This window comes from Carassius auratus, chromosome 46, assembly GCF_003368295.1.
Source record: "Carassius auratus strain Wakin chromosome 46, ASM336829v1, whole genome shotgun sequence".
Classification (NCBI taxonomy): Eukaryota; Metazoa; Chordata; class Actinopteri; order Cypriniformes; family Cyprinidae; genus Carassius; species Carassius auratus.
In genome coordinates, this window is record NC_039288.1 from 6,603,269 (window position 1) to 6,629,862 (window position 26,594).

The window sequence follows — 26,594 nt, forward strand, 5'->3', positions numbered from 1 at the left end:
TTTTTATTGGAATATTCTAGCTTTATTTATTAAATTAAACACACATTTCACTTACCTTTTTAAAAATGCAGATAGTTTTACTGTGCCCAAAAAGTAAAATACATGTGTTAACTTAGCTGGGAATAATTTGAGATTCAATGCCTCACTGCATTCAGTTCATATTTGAACAATGAAAACAAAAGCTGGAGGTTTTGGGTTTGGGTTTCTATGCTAATTGTGTTTTGTAAGCTGTTTTTCTGCTTACAAGTTTGTACGTTTGCACAAGGAAGTGACTTTTTATTAGACTATTTATGAGTTCCTTATACAGCCTGATTGTCTAGTTTTCCAAATGTTTTCTACAGTTTGTGTTGGTGAGCACTCCCTTTGATAAGCAACCTGATCGGCTTGCGGAAGAATGGGACTAATAGTCATTTCCATTAATGAGGGCTCAGTGTGAGCTATAATTGGAGGTGACTTTCAGCAGAATGGTGAAATCATAATATGCATTAATGAGAGGATCTTGTGAAGTTGAATCACTTGATGTACATTCCATTGTCACATGGCAGACGCTCTCAGTATCGAGCCTATCAGTCTGATTGGTAATGAACAAGAAAAGTCAAATCCTAAACCAGTTATCCAGTATCACAGCTCTTGATTCAATCGTTTCCAAATGAAAAAATGATGCCCATCCAAGTTTGTGAGCAGTGAACTATTAAATCCATGGTCTTGTGTTCAGGAAATACATAGAGTGGGGAAAATCTCCATTGAATGACATTACAATCTAGCTATAAATGAATAATACTGTGCTTTAATTATTATTTTTTTCTGTTTGTGTATTATGATAATTTTTCTAGGCATAGAGTGCAGAAAAAGTCATAAATTTATAAAATAGTTTAATTTTACGCATACTTCTTCTACAGTATGTATTCCAACATTAAAGTTCAAGTGCTTTATAAACATAAAGTGTGTATTTCCTGCGAGTTATTTTTTATGCAGAATATTTATTTATTAATAACATATAAATAACATATTTATTTAGCATGTTTAATAATAATTAATCATACACATGTCTCAGGGACTTCTCATATTCCTGGAAAACAATTTTTATATTATTAATGCGCAGGATCCAAGGTAAGTCAACTGATCAAAATGTTCTTGTGTTTGTGTTTGACTTTTCTTTAAAAATAAATATTTGTTTATATTATGTTATGTTATATGTTATATGTTATGTTATGTTATGTTATGTTATGTTATGCTATGTTATGTTATGTTATGTTATATGTTATATGTTATATGTTATATGTTATGTTATGTGTTATATGTTATGTTATGTTATGTTATGTGTTATATGTTATGTTATGTTATGTTATGTTATGTTATGTTATATGTTATATGTTATGTTATGTGTTATATGTTATGTTATGTTATGTTATATATGTTATATGTTATATGTTATATGTTATATGTTATGTTATGTTATGTTATATGTTATGTTATATGTTATGTTATATGTTATGTTATGTATTTTTTTTGTCTGAACTAGAAAGTTCAACCTCAAAGCTAACTCCCCCAGGATCTGAATGTGCCATGAAAAAAATTTCTTGAAATTCCTTCAAAAAATGATTTTGGATTTTAGGACTTTTGGTTATTTAATGGTAAAGCTGCATAATAAAATTCATGAAGTTTTTCACTAAGTAGTCTAAGTAGCAAACATTATAAAGCTTAAGCTTAGTTTTTTTCCCTTTTTTCTCTCTCTCAAATAAAGCTTTTATTAATCTCACCACTGCATTTATTTTCTCACATGAATGTCCGATAACTACTGATCTGTTAAACATTATTTAAAGTTTATGAATGTTTTTATAAATTATTGCCCATTTAATATGCTCTTTTGTCTTACTGAACTGGTGCCACTAGGCTATATGAGATAATATAAGCAAGCATAAAATAAGATAGTGAGATTAGAAAAAAACAATATAAAAGCAATTTCATCACAGCGACTCGAGCTGCACTTTGGCTCTGTTAAATAATGATTTGAGGGTGTGACTGTTTGTTGCCCGTACCACCCTTTAGTGGTCACTGACTGCCAACTCATGACACTGGACAGCTCTGAAAACACTTACTGTAATTCACACCACATAATAAAATATTAATAGCAAGGTTTTTCTTTTATTTCTTTTTTGTATGTGTTGATTTGATAAATTGCAGGATTCTTGTGCAGCTCAAAACTGTGATTTGAACCTTTTTTGTAATTAAGTTAATTAAGTGAGAGAGGCATATCTGTTGTTACATAAAACCATCTGTTTGTAATTTACAACTATTTCAAAACAGTCCTTCAATTTATGACTCATTTTACTGTGAGATCATCTTGAATGATACTGCATATATTCTAAAATATGTATATTTAAATAAGCACAAATATGAGTTGGTTTGTCCTCTTCCTCTGAATGTTAGAACATGGATGTGAAGATCAGTAAGGTCAATTAATCCACAAAAAAATACAATAAAAAAAGATTATTTCTATATGGATCTTGTTTTTGGCACAGGGACATTATTGTTCTGGAATTGTTCTGGACGATCTGAAGTCAGAAGCACATAATTCCCTAGAATTCGATTGTATATAGCATTAAGATTTGTTTTCACTGGAATTAAGTTGATAGTCCAAACCAACTATTTCAAAGGGGTATCAGTTTACCTGATCTTTTCAATCACTGTAACACCTGAATCATATCTGGCCTTAAACCAAAATATTTAACTCTATGATTCATTCAGCATCTATGTAGACACAGTATCATTTCACCTTATTTGTCTCACCTTCTATGCCTTGATTAAATTCCTTTTGAGATTCTTTAGGAGTCACTGTGGTGGGGAGGATCCACAGATCTTCACAATAGCCCCCACATGGAGACCGCACAGGGCCTGCGTCTTATTCTGCTTAACTAGACACAGATGCCTTGAGAAGAGAAACTTCACAGTATTGTAGCTGCAACAGGACCGCTGCTTAAACATTGGAAGCAATAACCCTAACCCTAACCCTAACTGAAATGAAGAGTGTCTATAGGGCTACTGTCATCTGTCTCAAACCTCTTTCTTCTTTGGAACACACACACACACCGCACACATATTCTGGTATATGTGGTTTATGGGGACTCACCATAGGTGTAATGGTTTTTATACTGTACAAACTATTTTCTAACGCCCTACAACTAAACCTACCCCTCACAGAAAAAAAGCACCATTTAGTATGTTGTTTTAAGCCTTGTAATTTATGGGAACACAGGAAGTGTCCTCATCTTCCAATTATAATACCTATGTCATACCAAAGACCTTTTAATAGTATTCTATAGTCTTTGGTCATTATACAAATATATGTCCTCATAAACCACATAAACATGCACACACACACACACACACACAGAAATATATTTCCTTTTTCCATTCCGTACAATTATTACCAAGAAACCTCACTGATGCTCTTAAAGTCTGTATTATAGTGAATACCTGCATGTTCACACGGTGTCAGTTCTTCACATAAACTCTTAAGGAGAAATTCGTCAGTTTTGAGTGCTCAATTTTCTGAATTTGAGTGTTCAGAAAACCCATATATAGATGTGGTGGCCACAAACCTTTTTACTATATAGCGTATGTGTGGGCAACTAAGACTAGTTGGCACACTGGAAAGTTCTTCTTATAGGATATGGTAGGTTTTTCAGCTCTATTCAAAAGCAATAGAAATGTGGTTTGTCCTCATATATACAAGAGTGTGACTGTGTGTTCTCATCTATTTTTCAGTCATTTATACATATGTTATAAACCTACTTACGGTTTGTAACTATTAAAACAGCCCTTTTTACATTTCTTCTTTGCTTCACCATAATTTACAATACAATCCTCCATACATTTGGATAAGCAAATGTCCAATATGTGACACAGCACACAGCCTGTGTAGGGCGTGTTTACACAGTCAGTAGTCTGTAATATCATATATGGAATAAGGTTTCTAAACATAAAACATGATCAAATAGAGGAATCTTGAGTATCGAGCAAGAATGAAGCTCACAGTCCTTCCAATCAGTGAGCGGTGGGCGTGGCTGACTTTCTCCTGTTAGCAGAGGTGGAGCAGGTTCTGAGGTATAAGCCAGGCGTCTGTTCGTAGTTCCTCCTCGAAGTCTTTGGATCATATTCCCACTCTCTCCGCTCCACTTCACCACCAGACCCTCTAGACTACCTTACATTAGAATAAAATACACTTGAACGATGTGCGGTAAGTTCAGCTTCTTATTATTATTACTTTACTGCAATAGTAATACTGTAAATTAATGGCTGTGATTAGATAAATGTATTCTCATGCTGTCATAACAATCCTACTTCAGATCGTTATCGCCTGTTTTTATTTATCCGTGCCTGTGTGTGTGTGAACGTGAATCAATATTGAGATGCCATGGCAGCGTAAATATTTGATTGGTCTGGCCATCCTTCACCGGAGTTGTGACAGCTGAAGTGACAGATCCGGTTTGTAGTGCGACAGAGGTGTCTCAAAACCTGCGGAGCTCCCTACGCAGACAGCGTGACTGAACACCATAGGCGCCAGCGAAGCTACAGAGTTTAAATATGCTGCCTGATATCTAGCTTTGGGCTTGATGTGCTTGTGACACACTCGAATGCTGTCTAGGAAGCAGCAAACACTGCGTTTTAAGACGCATCCAGACACAATCTGGATCCACAACTTTCAGTCGGCGACGTGGCTGATTAAAAGTTTGTCAAGTAAACTTTTATCACTTTGTCTGGCACTCAGGGAGTTTTAATAAGCTCCTTGCCTCAAAGTAATTTAGTAGGCCTATTCTCTGATTGTATTGGGGAGACAACTGTGGTGATGAGTAGAGACAGAGGTTTGCACAGAAACCACTGTCTTATAAAAAACTGATTTGTAAGTTGTTTTGAAGAGCACATTACCACAATATTTACTGTTATTGTATTACTATTAATAATAAATAAGCTCTTCTGTAAAGTAGTTGCTTCTGAATACAATATGTCCATCTATCTATCTATCTATCTATCTATCTATCTATCTATCTGTCTATCTGTCTGTCTGTCTGTCTGTCTGTCTGTCTGTCTGTCTGTCTGTCTGTCTGTCTGTTTTTCCGTCTGACCTTGTGAAAAAGAAGCGCGCTCAATTTTATTCGGTGCACTTAAAATGTAATTCAAATGTTAAATTGAACCGTAGCGTTGTTCTGCATTAAAAATGAATTTATTTTAAAAGTTGTACATTTTCAACATCATCATTAAATATGTGTAATTACTAAGAAAACATGTATGTCATGTTTTTTATATATATATATATATATATATATATATATATATATATATATATATATATATTTTTTTTTTTTTTAAATATAAAAGTTTCATTAGAAATGACAAAGTATATGTTAGTTTATCACAAATGCTTGTCAATATTCAGCAATACACTTTAACCAATCAATTTTGTCATTTTGTCATGCAGTCTATAAAACCATGTTTTTGGGATGTTAACTGGTAGGCTGGGATGCTTTAAAATGTCATAGCATGTGACGAGTAAGCTATTCTACACTCTCCAAGCCTTGTTCCCTTGTACCCGGCAGGAATTTTCGCCTACCTGAATTACAGAGTGCCACGGACGAGGAGGGATATCTTACAGACCCTAATAAAGGGACTTCAAAGACTGGAATACAGGGGTTATGACTCTGCAGGTAAGACTCCGTGACGGTAATGTCACTGTGTTCTGCAGGTAACAGATACGGCTTGAAGACGTGAACAGTGGCCTCGTTTCTTGGATCTTGGCAGCACAGAGGACCTGGAGCGTCAGTTCTTCCACTGATGTAGCTGAAGCAGTCAGTCGAAACTTGTGTGAAGGGGATTATTGTGCTCTTAATCGTGTTTTTTTGCATGCTCAGCCTCCTATTTATTAAGAATTCGAAATAGACATAGAGTGAGTGGTGTTGCTCGTTGATGAAAACTGTCTATGTTTTTGGTCAGGTGTTGCAGTAGACGGCTCAGGGAAAGATCATGCTGTTAGTATCAGCCTCTATAAGAAGACAGGGAAGGTGAAAGCTCTTGATGAAGACATCCACAGTATGTAATCCCGCTTTATCATCAGTTTTGTCTTTAAAGTGTTTGGTTTAATGATTTATTCACTCAGATTATTCACTGTTTGTATTATCAGAGAACAACTCCATCGATTTCGAGGCAGAACTGGACACACACTTTGGCATCGCACACACTCGCTGGGCCACGCACGGAGAGCCCAGTTCACTCAACAGCCACCCACAACGATCTGACAAGAACAATGGTAAAACATAAAGCGAGATGGGAAACAACACAAATCAGCTGACCTTATGAAGGCCATCTGCTTTATATCGGGTCATTAGTAAAGAAGCTGAGGTTGCCGTCAGTTCGTGAACTCTTTATCCAGGAAAGATAGGGCTGGGTAGCCAACACAGGCTTTAAAGCCATTAGATTGTGCTTGTAAATGAAAGACGAGCAAAGGCCATAATGCTGTAAAATGAGGGTTCAGATGTGAGGTTTGCCTCAGAAAATAAACACCTAAAGTAGAGGGTAGAAGTAAAGAAGCAGGAGGTTCCCCTCGCCATACAGTTTGCTGTGCTACTGATTCCAGATCAGCTCGACACTAGATAGAAACAATATTACAGGCAAAATTCAGTGTGGTTCGAAAGTTTTATTTTTCATTTATATTTTATTTTACCTTATGCTTATGTTATCTAGATGGATTTGAGAATAATCCAAAGAACATCTGTACAAAGCAGCATTAAACAAATACATTTTATTTTGTACTTTATAGGAGTACACTTTTGTGTCACATTAAACTTATAAGCCTTTAGGTCTTTAAGATCAAGAGAAAACTATGGGTGCGTCTAAAGAATTTGTTTTTGTTTGTTTTGTTTTTATATTTTACCAGTGTTGTGCTTTCAATGAGGACAAATAGTTTTGAACAATAGCATCTATATAAAATTACTACACCGTGCGAAGATCATGAACAGTTTGTAAAACAGACATTGTTCAAGTTGGTTTCACTTTGAAACAGAAGGCATGTAGGCCTACATCCGTGAGCGGCTTGTAAAAGTTAATTAATGTATGAACTTTAATAGATGTTGGATACATTTGAGTGGATGACATTCCTGCGTCTGAGTCTCATCTCACATAGTTTCAGTTACAATTAATTTTTTTTTTCATTACAATCAAACACACCTAAACCAGCTAATCAAGGTCTTCAGGATTATCAGGTTGAACTTGACACAGGTTAGAGCTTCATTCCATTTCAGGAAGGTATCCCTCTAGGGATGGGATTCGAGACCCTTGTATAATTAGTATTTTTACTTCCGTGTTTTCACCCAAGTTCTCATTCCCCTTGAAATGAATGAAATAATTTTGAATATATTCCCTCTGTTTCTTATGTTTCTCTCCAGAATTTGTTGTCATCCACAACGGCATCATCACAAATTACAAGGAGCTGAAGAAGTTCCTGGTAAGCAGTATTTTAATGACCTCTTTACTAGAGCCCTTGCCATGCCATCCATTTTACTTTAGACTGTGGAAAGCAGGTGCTACATACAGTGGGTATAAAAAAGAATCAGTTTTGCGGTGTGCTTTGGGTCATTGTCATGTTGGAAGGTAAACCTTCTTCCCATTGACAACTTTCTGACAGAGGGCAGCAGATTTTCCTCAAGAATTTGATATTATTTTGCCCATCCGTTTTTCCTTCTATCCTAACAAGTGTCTAGTCTCTTCTGCAGAAAAACACCCACATTACAGGATCTTACCACCTCCATGCTTTACTGAAGGAATGCTGTTGTTTGCAGAGTGAACTGTATTGTATTTCCGCCAGGCAAATTGTTGACCGCATATGGCCTTTCTTGGAGTGGCTTTTTTTTTGCAACTCTCCCATACAAGCCACATTTGTGGAGAATTTGTGATATCGTTGTCACATTCACACAATAACCACTCAGTCATTAATTCCTGTAACTGCTTCAGAGCTGCTTTAGGCCTCTTTGTCGCAACTCGGACCAGACTCTTTCATCCAGTTTAGAGCAACGTCCTGATCCAGGGAGGGTCTGTGTTGTACCAAACCTTCCACTTCTTAATAATAGACTTCAATGTACATTTAGGCATTGATAAAGCCTTTGAATTTTTTTTTTATCCATCACCAGACTTGTGCCTGTCCACAACTTTATCCTGAAAATCTTTTGACAGTGCCTTGCAATCCATAGTTGTTTGTTTGCTTCAGTACCATGGGCTGAAATGCTCAAGGAAAGCTCTTTTTATGCTGAGCTAATCGAAATGACATTTTTAAGATGAGGTGATACTTTTTCCAACTCAGTGATTCTGTTTTTATTTTATTTGAATTTTTTCTAACATGTAGGTGTTATGTCTTTCACTGGGTGATTTATTATAAATTTAAATTATATAAAAAAATATAAACTTAAATTATAAGTTGCACTGAGTAAATACAGTTGGATAAAACAAAAGCTGTGTCCGTCTTCATTTCAGGCTGAAAAGCAACAAAATGTGATTCTTTTCTCTAGCCACTGTACCAGAATGGAACCAGAACAAATGCGAGTTTGCTAAAACAATGCCTTAAAGATCTGTTTGGCTACTGGTTAACATTATCTAGTAGCCTAAACAGCCTTATTGACATTAACGCGGAAAAGAAAAGTCATTTCAATCGTCGGTCGTTGTCAAAGAACAATGTATTAAAATCTTAAATATAGTCAAATTTATAATCATATGAAATAACAAACAGAAACATTAAACCACATAGAGTTAGAGTGGAATTTAGTCAGTTTTGATGTCATCATGATTGTAAGGGTGTGATTGTATTAGCAAAATTCTGGTCAGAATTCACAGGCAAAAAAGGGCCCTTGTCAGGGGTGTAGCGATGTTTGTGCGGTGCTCACACAGAAGTCACTTTCAAACCAAGGAGCTGTCTGTTCGTCGTAGATGTAGAGTTGGGATATCTGTGTGATCAACTTGAGAAATTCGAAATTCATAAGAAACGAGGAAATGTTCAAAGCTATTATGTTCAGTATTTCACTTTCTCTCTCTTTCAGTTTCATTTATCTCTGATTTCTTTTCCATGTTTTGTTTTTGTCCTTGTGTCTGTAACCATGGCTTTTCCATCCTGACCCATTGAAGGTTTCTAAAGGCTATGAGTTCGAGTCGGACACAGACACAGAGGTCATCCCGAAGTTGATCAAGTATCTCTATGACAACCGCGAGAATGAGAATGTGTCCTTCTCCACCCTAGTGGAGCGCGTCATCAAGCAGCTGGTAAGCATCACGAGTGTGTACGTGTGTGGGAGTGTGTGTGTGTTTGGGATGAGGGGGTGGTCTTACTCACATGCCTCTGGGAACCCTTTGCTCGGATTGTGAAAGTTAAAGGCCAGTTCTTGCTCGTTTTCAGGAAAAGAAGTTCAGACGTACTTTGTTTGAGGGGTAGTTAGTTACTCGTTTTTGGCCATGATAGTTAAGTTCTCACAGATAAACAAAATAAGACTAGTGCTGTCAAACGATTAATCGCATACAAAATAAAAGTTTTTGTTTATATAATATACAGGTGTTTTGCTCCCCATATGTTTCCATGCCGTTTTTTTTTTTTTTTTGGTCTTCCTGTTCCTGCCCTGATTGTGTTTATTTGATCCCAGCTCTGTCCCATTGATTTCCATAATTAGTCCCTTAATATAAACCCTTTGTTTCTGATTTTACCTTCTCCGGTATTGGTTGTCAATCCATGAGTCTACGTTTGTTATCCTGCCCGTGTTCGGAAATAAATCCCTTTGATATTAATCCATTTGGTTTCTTTCATCTCCTCATCTCCGCCACAGTAGGCAAATCGTTACACGTGTGTATTTATATATACATAATACATATACTTCGTACACACACACACATATATATTATGTAAACAAAAAACATTTCTTTTGGATGCGATTCATCGCGATTAATCGTTCGGCAGCACTAAGTAAAACATAAAAACTTTACAAAAGCTTATTAGCAAACACTTTTTCTGCATTTATCTCTTCTCTAGTTAAGTTAGCTAAGAGCTAACTGCATTTTAATACATTTTTCTCGTAAGCCTCTTTGTCTTTGACAAATTGATTTTGGTCTTCCTCATTGTCAGTTATATAACCAATAGCAACATTTATTAGCACTTAATAGTGTGGTGAACGGCTCTTCCTCGTCTCCAGGTGACTGATTTTACTGTGATTTTAAAATGTAGATAGCTGGAGCTTGTTTTATGATACATTGCCAGCACCTTTGGACTACTCTCAATGCCATAATATATTCTCTGCGGGGAAGTTCATCTCTATCCAAACATTGTTCAGTGATGTTGTATGAGCGAGGGAAATGCCCTTTGAGATATTCTTCATACGAATCTAGTCTTTATCATGGGTTTATAAAAGACCCTACCTTCCTATCAGCGTCATGGCTCTGTGACATTCACATTGTTCACCATCTCTATGGAACTCTCCATGTTTTATGGCTTCTGTAAATTGATTACACAAAATTTTAATTGCTCGCTATCTAACCTGCTTTGGCAGCAGTCTTACTAATGGAACGCTGTGAGATAAAAGGATGATAACTTTTAAGGTGTGCAGTTTTTTCTTATGCGGTGGCTACAGGTTTCTAAGGAACATTAATTAACTTCCTTGCTTTGAAAGGGAGGAGAGAGGAAAAACTAGTCTCACTGAGACTAATTAAAACAGGCTCTGGCACTTGGGTATTTAATCAAGAAAAGACACGCACACATTAAAAATAAAGGTTTCTGTTTCTGTTTTTGTAATTAAGTTTTATTATCAGCATTAAATACACTGATCTGAAGTACATGGTGGTGAATCTCAAGGTAGCTTTTCATGTCATATTTCACTTCAGAATTAGCAATAAATAATAAATGATTTGCTTTCTGTAGTAAATTAAAGCATATTTGTTTGTTATTTTTATGACGGTTAAGTACATTTCCTCCAAAAGTATCATTATTGTAATGCAAAATAATTAGAAATGATTTAAATTAATATGTTTCATATATATTTTCATACATCAGGACCAGCCAGAAGGTTACAATCCGCTTTCGGCAGATAAACTTTCTAATGTAAAATATTAAAACTAAATATCATAAAATTGATAACAGCAAAAAATGCCTGTGATCACCAAATCAGCATATTAGAATGATTTCTGAAGGATCATGTGACACTGAAGACAGGAATAATGGCTACTAAAACTTCAGTTTTGCATCATAAAATTATATATATATATATATATATATATATATATATATATATATATATATAGTAAAAGTAATAATATTTTATACTTGTCTATGTTTTCAGTGCATTTTTATGCAAATAAATTCAGCCTTGTTGAGCAATTTCTTTTTCAGAAACTTCCGCATGGTAGTGTACACATACTCTGTGTGTGTGTGTGTGTGTGTGTGTGTTTATGTGCGTGTGTTGATAGATAGATAGATAGAGCAATTAAAAACATGTCTACACAGTGAGTCCCGTATCATTGTTTTTGGATTATATATTTAACTTAATAAAGATAGCAAATTAATTAAATAAACAATTTTTGAAAATATATTAAATATTTTTTTTTTTTTTTTTTTGAAAGCTTGTGTTAATCATATTGTAATAGTAAAAATACCTTAATAACAGAAATAAGCTGTCCCGGGCAGTCATGGACTCATCAAGGTCCAAGATCCCATTGTCCTCTAGGTGCTAAATTGTGAATCTGGATCTTAAAACAAATAATATTGCTGCATTATAAGTCCCAAAATAGACAAAATTACATGTGTGGCATTTAACCTTCTTAATCCACCTCTTATCAATTGAATAACATTATATATATATATATATATATATATATATGTATATATATATATATATATATATATATATATATATATATATATATAGTAAAAGTAATAATATTTTATACTTGTCTGTTTTCAGTGCATTTTTATGCAAATGAATTCAACCTTATTGAGCAATTTCTTTTTCAGAAACTTCCGCATGGTAGTGTACACATACTCTGTGTGTGTGTGTGTGTGTGTGTTTGTGTGCGTGTGTTGATAGATAGATAGAGCAATTAAAAGCATGTCTACACAGTGAGTCCCGTATCATTGTTTTTGGATTAAATATGTGTGAACTGGTGTCTGTGTACTTTCCTCTGGGCAGCGAATCAGGAGAGGCTCAGTGAGGAGGTAGGGGCAAATATGATTTCTTTCAGCACAGTGGGTCCCTATTCCCTTCAGTTCAACCCTCACTGTGGAGCTCTGTTCCTCTCAGCTCCCCGTGCTCTCTCCACCTCTCTGGGCCTCCAGGCCTTATCCCGAGCTGCTCTACAGGGGGGGACTACCAAAGAAACGCGAGACCCTACCTTTGCCTTTTCAATAGAATAATGATGTTTCTATTTAGATCCGTATCTCAGCTATTCCTGTGCTTCACCGACGAACATTTGTCTCATTCACCGTTTTTTTTCTCTATCTTTCCTCAGGAAGGGGCATTTGCTCTGGTTTTCAAAAGCATTCATTTCCCAGGAGAGGCAGTTGCCACCAGGTCAGTGAGAGCTATGGTTTCTCTGAACTGTAACACACTCAAGTTTCCTTCTTCCATTCTTGCTTTATCCATCTTCTGAGATTAATCTTTTCCCATCATTTCTCTACATGCCAGCCTTTACGAAAAATAAGTTTATTCAAGTGTGCTATTAGTATATTTGACTTATACTTACAAAAATTCAAAATATATTTAAAATATTCCTAGAATCCGTGTTTTCATAATTATACTATAGAGGGCGCTAGTACACATCTTCTGCACAGAATGTCCAAAAAAACACAAGTGAAGAAGAAAAAAGAAACAACACATACTAACACATGTAATCTAACACGATCATCTGACATGAAACAGCTTTAAAACTTTACATTTATGGAATAAAATGAAGAGGTAATAATTACAGTCAAGCGTTGGGAGGTTGATCGACTCCATATACATTTTGATCATCATTCATAGTCTTTTTTCAGCTTTTTATTCAAAATGTTATTTCACTTTTAGTATAATTGCAGTACAAACTACAAACATAGAGTTAAACTAATTGTATACTCAAAGTTTGCTACTTTTATACTTAAAGTATACTTAAAAGTATACTTTATATACTAGAAATTGGGCCAATTTAGTCCCAAGGAGTTTTGAAACAGTACACTTACAAGTAGGGTGGATTAGGGTAATGTGGTATACCTTTAGCCATTTTGACCTGTGCATCATATTTCCATATGAAGCCAAAATGATACATCAAAATGCTCTATCATTATGAAATCCCCAAGATGTTCCCTATCTAAATCAGTAGAAATACCTCAGATATTGTAATTTAAGGGGAAATGGCACATATATTAGTACTCCTTGTGCCAAATTGTTTAAGAATTTGTAATTTTTTGTGTTTGTGTAATTTATTATTTACAACAATAATAATAATTTTAAATTATTAATTATAATAATTTATAATTATAATGAACAATAAACAATTTTCTAAAGTGGGACAACAAAGATTTCTTAAAATAGAAAATTTTCTCAACACATTTTAAGAATATGATTGCAAAATTTGATGTATAAATTCATCACAAATATGTTTTGATAACAATTTAGAACATTGTTTTATTTAGAACAGATTTATATCCTTAACATTAATTTAGTCTAAATCCTATGTCACTGTCATTTCAGTGAACTTTACAAGAGGTACTTCCGGTTTGTTGATTTTCTTGGCCACATTTCTGGCATAATTTCCAGAAAGTCAAGTGATTTCAATAACTTGACACCTCTGCTTGAATTCAACACCAATCATGTTCACTTTAATGTTGTAAAAGAAGAGATAAATGCAATGAAGCTTAGGTGTCCCACATTAGTCAGTGTCCCACATTACACTAATCCACCCTATACTACTAGAACACTGAAATTTGTATACTTGCTACATAAAGTATACTTAAAAAATATACTTGAACTTTACTAATGTGTACCGGAGCCAGAGGGTTACAATCCGCTGTTGGCAGATAAGATTTATTATGTTAAGCTACAATGTGCACATTTAAAGACAAGGAACTAAGATTCTCAGAGAGCAGTGCCTCCTGGAGTTGTCCAATGTCAGGGTTTAACAAAGGTGTTTATGAAGGGTTATTTCACCATGCTTGGTTGGTACACTGACCCTCTATATATAATTTTGAAGCCTGTAGTTAATTATTCCCATCTTCCTGTCTCTGATTATGAACAAATGTATTGTTGGTTTTGGTCAATTCTGTCCTACTGTGAAGGGAACATTTTAGGACAGGCCATGTTGCAAGACATGTTGCAAGAAAAAAATGCTTTTGTTGTTTTTTTTACACCATTTCTTTGAATATGCTCACTTATGCTAAGGGCTTTTGAAATGCTTTGAAGCCAAGAACCCCCAAATATGATGAGGGATTTAGGGTAATATAATAAATTCAGTATGTTTTCATTTAGATTTTTTTCTAAAACAAATGACTAAAATATCATCGAAATTATATTCTTTCATGTCATCCAAACCTAAAAGGTGTTTTTTTTTCTATAGAACAAGAAGATATATTAAAGGATCTTTTTGTCCATACAAATCCCAGTGACTTTTATTGTGTGCAATAAAACACACAGAAGCATTTCACAAAGATGCATCTTTTTATGTTACACATAAGTTATGAGGGTAAATAAACGATAACAGAATTCTCATTTTAGATAAGCTTTAAATTAACACTAACTTTTATAGCCCTAAAATAAATTCACTCAGTAGTACACCCTAGCAACCATCCAGAGCACCCTAGCAACCACCAACAGTAGTAGTAGCAGCATGATAAATGCTTCCACAACACCTTTGAGTCATAGCGGTAACTTTTACAAGCACCACTCATATCAGTCAATTATTGTTATTATTGTAAACTAAAGCGCAAACTAAAAAAAATAAATAATAATAATAATAATACTACTAAAATCTGTGCAATTGTTCATTAATTAATATAAAATATATGAATATTAGATGAAAAATTATATAAATGCTCTCTTGGTAACTAACTGAAAAAATCAAAACTGAAACTAAAACTGAAATAAAAATACATTAGAGCTAAATCGAAATATAAAATATAAACAGGACAAAAAGCACATAACAAAATAAAAAATAAAATGAAAACTGATAAACATTAAAAATACTGAAATATAAAAATAAAGATAATTCTACGAAAATTCTACATTAGCCAATTCTACAATAAATACTTTCATTGTATATAATTAATAAAAAAAAAAAAAAAAAAAAAAAAAAACTGTTACTGTAAAAATGGAGTCGGTCTTAAAACTGTTAAAATGGAGTCCGTCTTAAATCCTAGATTCCAAGTTTGTGTTTATTTTCCATATGCTCTTTTGAAGAATCCATCCCAAAGAACACAATAACATTAGCACATCGCTTCCATTTTCTCTTACTTCCTGTCTCACCTTCATTTGACTGTCATTTGACTACACATGACCCCCAAAGCAAAACCATCTCAAAAGGTTTGCTGTTGGGTGTTGACTATCAACATTTCTGTTCTGACCAGCTGGTCCAGATTTAAAATCCCAAATACAGTTCATGGGACGGTGAACATTTCGTTTGCTACGCACACTGAAATGCAACAGCCCAACCAGTTCAAACAAAGTAAGCACTGAGAAAGTGCTCTAGTGTGAACCCATTTGGCACGTCAGCATAAGGGACTGTGGGGCTGCGCCGAGCAAGATAGGTGGTGCATGCAAAGGACAGGTCTGAAGTATTTCCTCAAACAGAGGGGAGGTGGGGCGGACCTTAACAAGGATATTAAATAGAGAGTGAAAAACCTCTCCTTAACTCCTTAACACAGGTGTCTTGTTTACAGCAGTGCTAAGCTAACACCATTCACCCAATGGAAGAGCAGAGGCACTGCACATTGAAACTAGGGCAAAGTCCAGCAGGTGTGCTGTTGTTCCATAAAAACAACAAAAGAAAAAAAAATTATGCAACATGTTTTTTTTTTTTTTTAAGATTTGATCTGTTGTCTTTGTCCGTTTTTACACACACAGAGCATGCTTTGCATACATAGTCAGCAGAAAATGTATCTGTCTATCTCATCTTTTTTTCAAACAGGAGGGGCAGTCCACTGCTCATCGGTGTGCGCAGTCAGTATGAGCTTTCCACAGAGCAGATCCCTGTCCAGTACAACTGTGGTAAGTCTTCTCATCCACCTGTCTCATCTCATCTCCCCAAACCAGTTCTGCTCATTAGAAATGAGTTTTTCATCTCACACTGTGCTGCCAAGAAGTAAATGAACACCCAAAAACCACAGCCATAGTGTATTTGTTTGCTGAACATTTCATTCGCATTTGCATCATTAGTGAGTAGGACCTCCCTAGATTTGGAGTCAGTATGGTTTTTTTTTTTTTTAATCATGACATAAAATAATAAAAGGATGATTATAAAGTGGAAGTATAAAATATCCTGTTGCATTGTGAATATTTGGTTTTTAAAACATTTAAAGATGTTTTTTTTTTATGAAATAAAAAAATGAAATGAAGACTTTGACTGTATGCTAAACTGAATAATATTAAATCACCTGAGTTTGTTTCCTGCTTTAAGCAACGATTCTCTGTTAATATTTCACCAATTTTATTGTATTTTTTTTTTAAGAAGTGTGGATTTATTTCCTCTCCCCTCAAGGTGATTCCAGGACAAATGAACAGGAGAAAAACGAACAGAACCGAAGGGGGAGTACCAATGCCTTGCACTCAATCGATGACAAACTGGCGGTGGAGTTTTACTTAGCGTCTGATGCTAGGTAACACACATATTACATTGAGCGTTCGACAGTGTAATATTAACATTATTGATTGCAGATGTCCAGGTTAAACAGATTATAAAATTTTTGGAGATGAAATTGAAAATTTTTGGAACTGAAATGGAGATGAAACTGAATAAATATGTCAGATCAGCAATGCACCCTGCTGGCCACATAGCCTCATTACACTCGTGATTGTGATAGTACAACTAAAATATGTGTTTACTTGTATTTTTCTCTCTCAGTGCTATCATTGAGCATACCAACAAGGTGATTTATCTGGAGGATGATGATGTCGCTGTGGTGAATGAGGGGAAGTTGTATGTGCACCGTATTAAGCGTAAAGCAGGCGAAGACTCCGTCCGAGTCATTCAGACCCTACAGATGGAGCTCCAGCAGATCATGAAAGGTCCCAGATAACACTAACAACATCCAAAGGGACAGTTCTCCCAAAATTGAACATTTCATTTACTCACCCTCATGTTGTTCCAAACCTGTATGAATTTCTTTCTTCTGTTGAACACAGATAAAGATATTTTGAAGAATGTTAGTTAAAGGGTTACTCCACCCCAAAATGAAAATTGTGTCATTAATCACTTACCCCCATGTCGTTCCAAACATGTAAAAGCTCCGTTCATCTTCGGAACGCAATTAAAGATATTTCGGATTAAAACCTGGAGGCTTGAGACGGTACCATAGACTGCCAAGTAAATGACAGTGTCAAGGTCCATAAAATGTCCAAAAAGTCATCGTCAGAATACTCTGTCATCTGGCATCAGACGTGCAATCTTGGTTATATGAAGCAACGGGAAAACTTTTTGTAAGTGAAGAAAACTAAAATAACAACTTTCTTCAATAATTCATTTGTCAACAGTCTCCTCTGTGTCACTCCATAACACCATATCACCTGTTTCTACATGTATTTAGCTTTGATTTGAAATAAAACAGCGCATCCTTGTGGCGCGGAGGACACAGAAGAGCACACCCAGCACGGTGATATGGAGTGACACTGATTTATTGAATACATTTGTTATTTTTGTTTACTTCACTTACAAAAAGTTTTCCCATTGCTTCATATAACCCAGATTAATGACAAATTTTTATTTTCTTTTTGGGGTGAAGTAACCCTTTAATAGCTACAGTTGCTCATATATATACAATTTTATTAGTATTATTTTTTATTATTATTCATACTATGGAGATTAATGTTTGTCAGCAACTGTTTGGTTACAAACATACTTCAAAATGTCTTTTGAAACAGCTTGGGGGTGAGTAAATGATGACAGAATTTTTTGGTGAACAGTCCGTTTAAAAAAAAACACCTGACCACTGAGATTTTATTAGTAAATAATAAAAAGTGAAAAATGAAGAATTAGATAAAGTATAAAATACAATAAAAAAATCAATAAAAAATATTCCATTTAAAGTATGTACATATCAATCTTTGCATTTCCTTGGAATCAAACCCATGACCTTGGTGTTGCAGGCATTATGCACTACGTTTCTTAACTGTTTTGACAGATTGTTTTTTGTTCAGATAAAAATTAATTCTGACACTGTGTACTAAGTAATGCACCAAACCCATTTGCTGTTAGTTTGGCAGTGGAACACAAAAAGCCAATTTTGGAGAAGTTCCGTTCATATTGGCATCTCTCCATCAGCTCTTTGGTTTGATAGTAATGACTTTTGATGCCAAATGTCACCTTGACTTTGGTACAGTAGTTCAGTAGGTTTTGTTTTAGTGCTCACACTGTTTTATACCTTTAGGTAACTTCAAGGCTTTCATGCAGAAGGAGATCTTTGAGCAGCCTGAATCTGTTGTCAACACCATGAGAGGCAGAATCTTTTTTGACACCAACACAGGTACAACATGACCTTCCACTTTGCCAGAACATCCAAGTGAAATTAAATTAGATTAAACCTGAAACCCTGAAAGTGCAGCAAAATTAGAGCCATTCTTAAAGGGATAGCTCCCCCAAAAATGAACATTTGCGGTTAATTTACTAGATTACTTTTATTTCTTCATTAAACCATTAAAGAAGATTGTTTACTTAAACTATGGTCCTTTGTGATAAAAAAAAGTGCATGGATATCGTAACTTTGAGAGTCAACACAAAATTAATACTCATGGCTCCTGACAATATATTAGCATTTTATGAAGAGAAACAATCAGTCTATGCAAGAAAATGAACATTATTTGTAAAAAAGAATCTTATAACCAGATCATTTGAGGCTAATTTCATTTGTGTGCACAGTTATTCTTGGTGGCCTGTCTGAGCATCTGAAGGAGATCAAGAGATGCAGACGCTTGATCTTGATTGGCTGTGGAACCAGTTACCATGCAGCAGTGGCAGTAGGTTTTAGCATTTTTTGTCTGGAACATAACAGAGAACAATTGTTTGCTTTAAAGATGAAAATTATGTAAAAATTAAATGTTTTTTTGCATGTGTGTTTGCTATGTGTTATCCATTTACATTGCAAGGCTCTTTGAAAACATTATATATGGAGTGTTACATTGAACAGTCATTTTTGTATTTTTTTTTTTTTTTGTACTGTAAATTGACTGGTAAGCTGTATATTTGATTGTCATCCATGGCAACACACCGATTTCGTATATTGAAGGACATCGCTGACCAGCTGGCTGTACGTTTTTCCTAACTTGAGCACATGATTTCAGCATTATTTTCTGCACAGACACGTCAGATCCTTGAAGAGTTGACTGAGCTTCCTGTTATGGTCGAGTTGGCCAGTGATTTCCTAGACCGCATCACACCCGTTTTCAGAGATGATGTCTGTTTCTTCATCAGCCAGTCGGGTAAAGTGCAGCTCTCATGACTTTTATTCAGCAATTAAAGCATTGATAATAATAACCTTTGAACTGATATGGCACTGAATTACACAACTGTAAGTGCATGAGGTGATATAATCTCCAGATACATGTACCTAGATGGCAACAAGACAGGAAAAAAAAAATCTCAAGTTGTTTCTCAAGAAAACTTCGCTCCAAATTTTCAGGATGTCAAATTCTGCGCTTAAAAGTCAGACTTGAATATCAATGCTTACATTTTTTGAGGACTCCTAACACTTGATTTTATTGATTAGAGTAAAATACTGTTACTGATGCAGCAGGGTTTTTTGGTTGATGACACTCACTCATGCATATCAGTGATGCTGAAAAAGTGGTTTGCTTTGCTTATATTGATAATTTCTTTCAATCAGGTGAGACGGCAGACACTCTGATGGCATTACGCTACTGTAAGCAGCGCGGGGCACTGACTGTGGGAGTCACCAACACTGTTGGCAGCTCCATCTGCAGGGAGACCGACTGTGGAGTTCACATCAATGCTGGCCCCGAGGTTGGAGTTGCCAGCACTAAGGTACTATAGAGCCCAATGAAAATGAACATTTTGGCCCAAAAATTACAAATATCAATAAAGTATTAATATATAAACATATTTTTTTATATTTATTTTATTTAGTGCTGTCAAAAGATTAATTGCATTCAGATAAAAAAAGTTTTTGTTTACTCAATATATGTTTGTACTGTGTATATTTATTATGCATGTATAAAGACACACGCATACAGTATATATTTAGAATATATATTTTATTCATATAATTTATATGTTATATATAAATATATTGAATATATAAACATTACATATTTTTCTTAAATATATACATGCATCTGTTTGTATTTATATATGCATAATAAATATACACAGTACACACACATCTATTATGTGAAGAAAAACTTTTATTTTGGATTCAATTAATCGCGATGAATCATTTAACAGCACTAATTATATATTATATTATATTATATTATATTATATTATATTATATTATATTATATTATATTATATTATATTATATTATATTATTGTTTAAAAGTTTGGGCTAGGGTTGGTAATGTCTAAAAACAGTCATATTGTGAACTATTATTACAGTTTATAATGAATATTTTCTATATTAAATCTTATTTGTGTGATGGCAATGCTGCATTTGCTGATTTAGTGCTCCAAGTTATGATTAAGTTATAATGTCTTATTATATTATCAAAAACAGGTAAAGTAAAAAAAAAAAAAAAAAAACTGATAAAGTTTTTCAGGATTCACTGGTTAGTAAGAAAAATTCAAAAGAACAGCATTTATTTGAAATTGAAATCCTTTGTACAATATAAAAGACTTAACTCGTGTTTGGTCAGTTTAATGTATCCTTGTTAAATAATGCTATTAATTAAAAAAAAAAATTATCTTATATTATATTGTACATTGTTGGTTTCTCCCCCGTCCTTTTTATGTGTTTGTGTGCTACTAATTCCATATTAATTGTGTCTTCTGATTATGTGCAGGCCTACACTAGTCAGTTTGTGTCTCTGATCATGTTTGCCCTGATGATGAGTGAAGACAGGCTTTCAATGCAGCAGAGAAGACTGGAGATCATCAATGGCCTCAAGAAACTGCCAGGTGGGTATTTGACATAATTGCCTTAATGACCTGTGTATTTTACGCAGCAGTTCAAATGTGCTTTGAGATAAGATTAACCTTGCCATCGCCTTCCATTCAGAGCTGATCAAGGAAGTTCTGGCTCTTGATGACAAAATCAAAAGCATTGCAGATGAGCTCCACCATCAGAGGTCTCTACTAGTCATGGGTCGAGGCTACAACTACTCCACCTGCCTAGAGGGGGCTCTGGTGAGTATGATGCAGGATATAACTTGTAAATAATCATGTAAAGAGAAGTGTTGTTTAGTCAATCACATTTTCTTGGTCTTTATGCCCTGTAGAAAATAAAAGAGATCACTTACATGCACTCAGAGGGCATTATGGCTGGAGAGTTGAAGCACGGCCCATTGGCGTTGATTGACAAGCATATGCCTGTCATCATGATCATCATGAGAGATGCTTGCTACCAAAAGTGCCATAACGCCTTGCAGCAGGTCACTGCCAGACAGGTAACAATCATAATGTGATAAAGCAGTCCACCAGTAAACCATGCTACCGATAAAAGAGATTTTTGAATGGTTTTGAAGTGTTTTATATTCCTCAAGGCATTTATTTAATCGGAAGCTGTTCTCTATTTTAATATATTTTAAAAAGTCATTTATTCCTGTGAGGGCAAAGCTGAATTTTCAGCATCATTGCGTCAGTCTTACTTCAGTGTCACATGATATTTTACAATTTACTATAATATTCTGATTTGATGCTAAAAAAAAAAAAAAAATTTCTTATATATTACATTTTTAAAACTGTGGAAATTGTGATTTAGGTTTCTTATCTGTTTGATGAATAGAAAGTGAAATTTGAAATAATTTTTTTTGTAGCATTATGTCTTTACTGTCACTTTTGATAGATTTAATGCATTCTTGCTGAATAGAATTATCAATTTCCTGTCTGGAAATATGTCCAATCATTCAACACTTCATCTTTTAGGGCCGCCCCATCATCCTTTGCTGCCAGGACGACCCAGAGATCAGTAAAATGGCATACAAGACCATTGAACTGCCTCACACAGTGGACTGTCTGCAGGGCATCCTCAGTGTCATTCCACTGCAGCTCATATCCTTCCATCTGGCTGTTCTCAGAGGATATGATGTACGTTTACCTTTCCATTATTCATTTATTAAAAGATTTATATATCTAAAAACCTGCTTAAGGTGATGTCCCACTAAGGGCCTTGATGTACTTCAAGCGAAATCGAAAAACGAACTGATGTGATGTAATTTAGAACATGTCCGTGATGATTACATCATAAGAGGTTTTTGAGCTGAGGCTCCGCCTTCTTTCACACAGAACTCTTCTCTGGGTTCATTTAATCTGTCGAGTCCTTGAAGGTGAGATGTCCTCACATTGAAGAGCCGCTTTTGAGTGCACAGAAAGAACTCCCGCTTTTGCATAGTTTGTGCGTGGCTGTTTATTAATCATTTGAAACTAGAGGCTCAAGTAGTTTTTAGATTAAAGGATTTATCTTGAACTCTGCCACAGAAATTATGTATAAGTCCTAATTAAACAATTGAAGAATCAATTTACAATATTTTTTTTTACCTGTGTTGTATTATGCTGTAAGCCATTTATTGAGCACTTTGTAATACGGACGGATTGATTATTCAGCTTCGGGAGCCATCTTCTGGCGAAACACGGAAATTCATTCGGCACGTGACTCCCACAGTGCATTATGGGTATTCTCTAGCCATTGAGCATGCACCAGTTGCACACTCGTTTTTGCGGTGCATTGTGGGATTGAATGAGTTCACTTGAATAGTGCCTTATGTAAAGTTATGTGTGGGGGGGGGATTTCGGATCCAGCTATCATTCAGTGGACTTTTGCTGACAGTTAAACTTTGATGCAAGTCACACGGAGAAGTACATTGTTCATTTACTGTTATTTCAACATTTACTAATTTATTATTAAAATCAAAAGTAGTGCTTGTTAGCATTAGTTAATGCACTGAGCTAACATGAACTACCGTATTTTCATTAATTACCATTAACAAAGAATAATAAACACTGTAATGTATTTTTCATTGTTTGTTCATGTTAGTTACATTAACTATCATTAACTAATGGAACCTTATTGTAAAATGTTACCGGAAAAATGTAGTATTACATGACTTGCTCACTAATGGATCCGCTTTAGTGAATGGGTGCCGTCAGAATAAAGGTTCAGACAGTAAATGTAGTTAGTCCTTAAATATAAACCTTTTCAAATAGTATTTTGCTAATTCTTTTGTAATTAGAATAATTTTGAAATAAAACATTGTATTTTTTTTAGTGCTGTCAATCGCATCCAAATTATATACTCATATTTTATATATATATATATATATATATATATATATATATATATATATATATATATATATATATACACTTTTATATTACTATATCAAATATATTATAAAAACATTTATTTTGGATGAATTATATTTTTATTATGTATTTTATTGTAATATATATATATATATATATATATATATATATATATATATATATATATATATATATATATATATATTCATTTGTCACTTTTTTTAGAACCATTTTAAATAAACAATCAATACAAAAAAGATTAGCTTTTTGCAGAATCTTTCATGTTCATTTTTATTACATATCATAATTTTTTTTTATTATTCTCATCAGGTGGACTGCCCAAGAAACCTGGCCAAATCTGTGACCGTAGAGTGACTCTTCCCAGGAAATGTGAACTAATCAAAGTAGAAGAGGAGAATTCTGACCACCAAAGTGCAATTACTAGTGTGTGTGTTTACGTCTGTATGAATGTGGGAGTGTGGGTATTTATGAATTATGATCAAATCCCTGAAGTCCAAGTGCCTCAACATCCAAGTGCAAATGAAGGGAACCCTAAACTGTGTCTTACACCCTTTTCTCTCAGCTCTTAAACAATCCTGAAGAATAACAACTAAGTCAAATGTTTACCTCTGACAAAACCAAAGTACAATACATTAATCTGTGTGTCCAAGAAACTTGCCACCAATCATAGGGACCAAAGATCATAGTTATGTTAAGTGGGTAAGGAAGTGATGTGTAGATGTGGAAGCACATGGATGTGCAAGAGTGAATTGGTTTTAAAATGAAGTCTTATTACCCATTGTTTGCTAGGAAACACTATTTGTAAATTGTCATTATTATTACATTGCACATATTTCTCTGTACTACAGAAAATTATGCCAAAAATTCAGCTGGAGCAAACAAGTGTTAAATCACATGAACTTAGCATTCAGTTATCTTAGCATAACTATAATATAAATAACTGGGTTCCACTGGAAATTTTACCGTACTGTTAGTTTACTTCAACTGTGAAGCACTTGTTGTAGGAAAAATCGTGTTATTGGACATGTATTTAATTTTTTTTTTTAATGAATTATTTTAGTGATGAATTTTTGTAATCTATATAGTTTGTGCTGAAATAAGATTTCAAACCCTCATCATAACTTTTTTTTTCTTTCTTACTGGGACAAAATTCTTTGTGACTTTTCCTGGTTGGTTTAAAACATAATTTCCCTGGTACGTATTTCCCTGGTATAGTTGTCATATACATCCTTTAAAATCAGTTTTAAAATCATACTTTTTAAAAGTTATGGGTTGAGGGTTATACCATAAAGAGCAGCTATAAATCTAAAAAGATGCTTTATATTTCTTAATAATTGCTAGTAAATAAAAAGCAATGCAACCAACAACAGTGTCAGTAACTTTATTCATTCCATATGATTTTATTGTCATTTATGTATTTATCCATTCATTTCCCTATTGTTATTGTAGTTTTATGATTTTGATCATATATCTGCAGTGGCCTTGAAAGATTTGTAAACACACAAAAAAGTATGGAATTAAACCGATAAAAGCCAGAACAAGCATATTTTTCACAGCTGTTGTATAGACGGCATATACTGTAGGCACTTGCAATGACAGAAACATTACGGATTGGTTGTCTGTTTTGAACAGGCCACTGATTTGCACACCTTTGTTTTTGGCTTACATTAATACTTAAAATTCATTTGCCAATGTGTATTTAATTTGGCAGTGAAGGACCAAATCAGCAATAATTTATCAGTTAATTAACTGAAAATAATAATTAAATAGATGCACAAATAACATTCAGGATGTAATTTTATATAGTGTTCAGTTTGAATAAATGTAAACTACACATATGAGGTGTGTTAGAAGTGCTGTATCATTTCTATGATAGAATTATGAGTGCCAAAATCATAATCTAATGAATAGATTAAGGGTTCATATTCATGTTTAGTATGTGTGTGTTTGAATCTTCTTGCTTGATACGTTTCTGCCAATCAATCCTTTGTCAAATGTATTATATTCTTGTTACAGGAATCATGGCCAAAACTCTGCAAAAGCGGGAAAATTTGGACCATGTGATTTAATAGAGATTGATCTGACAGAGTCCTTTATTTGCCATTTGCATGGTGTACACAAAAACGAAATTGTGTTTCACACATCCACTACTCAGTAATTCAGTGCAATAGTAACTAATCAAAAGAGCACAGTTCAAATATAAATATACTAAAATACACTTAAAAAAATCAAAAATAAATTTAAATAATAAATAATAAAGTTCAAATCATGTTCTCTGGTTAAACAGTCTAACAGCTGTGGGGAAAAAGCTGTTTAGTAGCTAGTTCTTATACTTCTGTATCTTTTACCAGACTGAAGGAGTATGAACATGTCACGTGAGAAATGAGTAAACTCCTTCATAATACTATTTGCTCTATGCACACAGCCCTCTGTGTAGATGTCCTGAATACGTGGCAGTGAAGCACCAATGATTTTTTCAGCAGTTCTCACAATTCTGTTCAGTTTATGTCTCTCCTCTGCCGTACTGTTTCCAAACCAGCAAGAGGTGCAATATGTGAGAATGCTCTCAATAGTGCCTCTATAGAACATGGTCAAGGCTGGAATAGGGAGATCCACCTTCTTCAGTCAACAGAGAGAATGAAGACGCTGTTGGGCCCTCTTGATTATAGCTGTTGTGTTGTCACTGGAGGTTAGCTCATTGGTCAGATGGACACCCAAGAACTTTGCACTGTGTACTATATCCACCTCAGAACCGCTGATGGTCAGTGGGAGATGGTGCCGACGACTAGTCCCCCTGAAGTCGACAACCACCTCCTTGGTTTTATTGGTGTTAAAGACAAGATTGTGTGTTTTACACCATGCTGTCAACTTTTCCACCTCCTCTCTGTAAGCCGACTCATCATTGT

General features: G+C 34.5%; 1 protein-coding gene across 1 annotated transcript; it reads left to right on the forward strand.

Moving 5' to 3' along the window:
• Nucleotides 1-4,094: 4,094 nt before the first annotated feature.
• On the forward strand, nucleotides 4,095-25,052 carry LOC113064004 (glutamine--fructose-6-phosphate aminotransferase [isomerizing] 2-like). The gene is made up of 19 exons (XM_026234487.1): nucleotides 4,095-4,240; nucleotides 5,598-5,705; nucleotides 5,992-6,087; nucleotides 6,179-6,304; nucleotides 7,440-7,498; nucleotides 9,166-9,300; nucleotides 12,523-12,584; nucleotides 16,168-16,247; nucleotides 16,738-16,855; nucleotides 17,101-17,264; nucleotides 18,623-18,718; nucleotides 19,111-19,208; nucleotides 19,550-19,670; nucleotides 20,075-20,232; nucleotides 21,210-21,324; nucleotides 21,425-21,552; nucleotides 21,645-21,812; nucleotides 22,291-22,452; nucleotides 23,998-25,052. Exons 1-19 carry the CDS (start codon nucleotides 4,234-4,236, stop codon nucleotides 24,040-24,042), a joined length of 2,046 nt encoding a protein of 681 aa, XP_026090272.1. The 5' UTR covers nucleotides 4,095-4,233; the 3' UTR covers nucleotides 24,043-25,052.
• The last annotated feature ends 1,542 nt before the right edge of the window (nucleotides 25,053-26,594 follow it).

Coding starts and splice junctions, on each gene's coding strand:
- LOC113064004 (XM_026234487.1), top strand. Junction 9,301..12,522: donor AGCGCGTCATCAAGCAGCTG/GTAAGCATCACG, acceptor ATCTTTCCTCAG/GAAGGGGCATTTGCTCTGGT. Junction 22,453..23,997: donor CTGTTCTCAGAGGATATGAT/GTACGTTTACCT, acceptor TATTCTCATCAG/GTGGACTGCCCAAGAAACCT.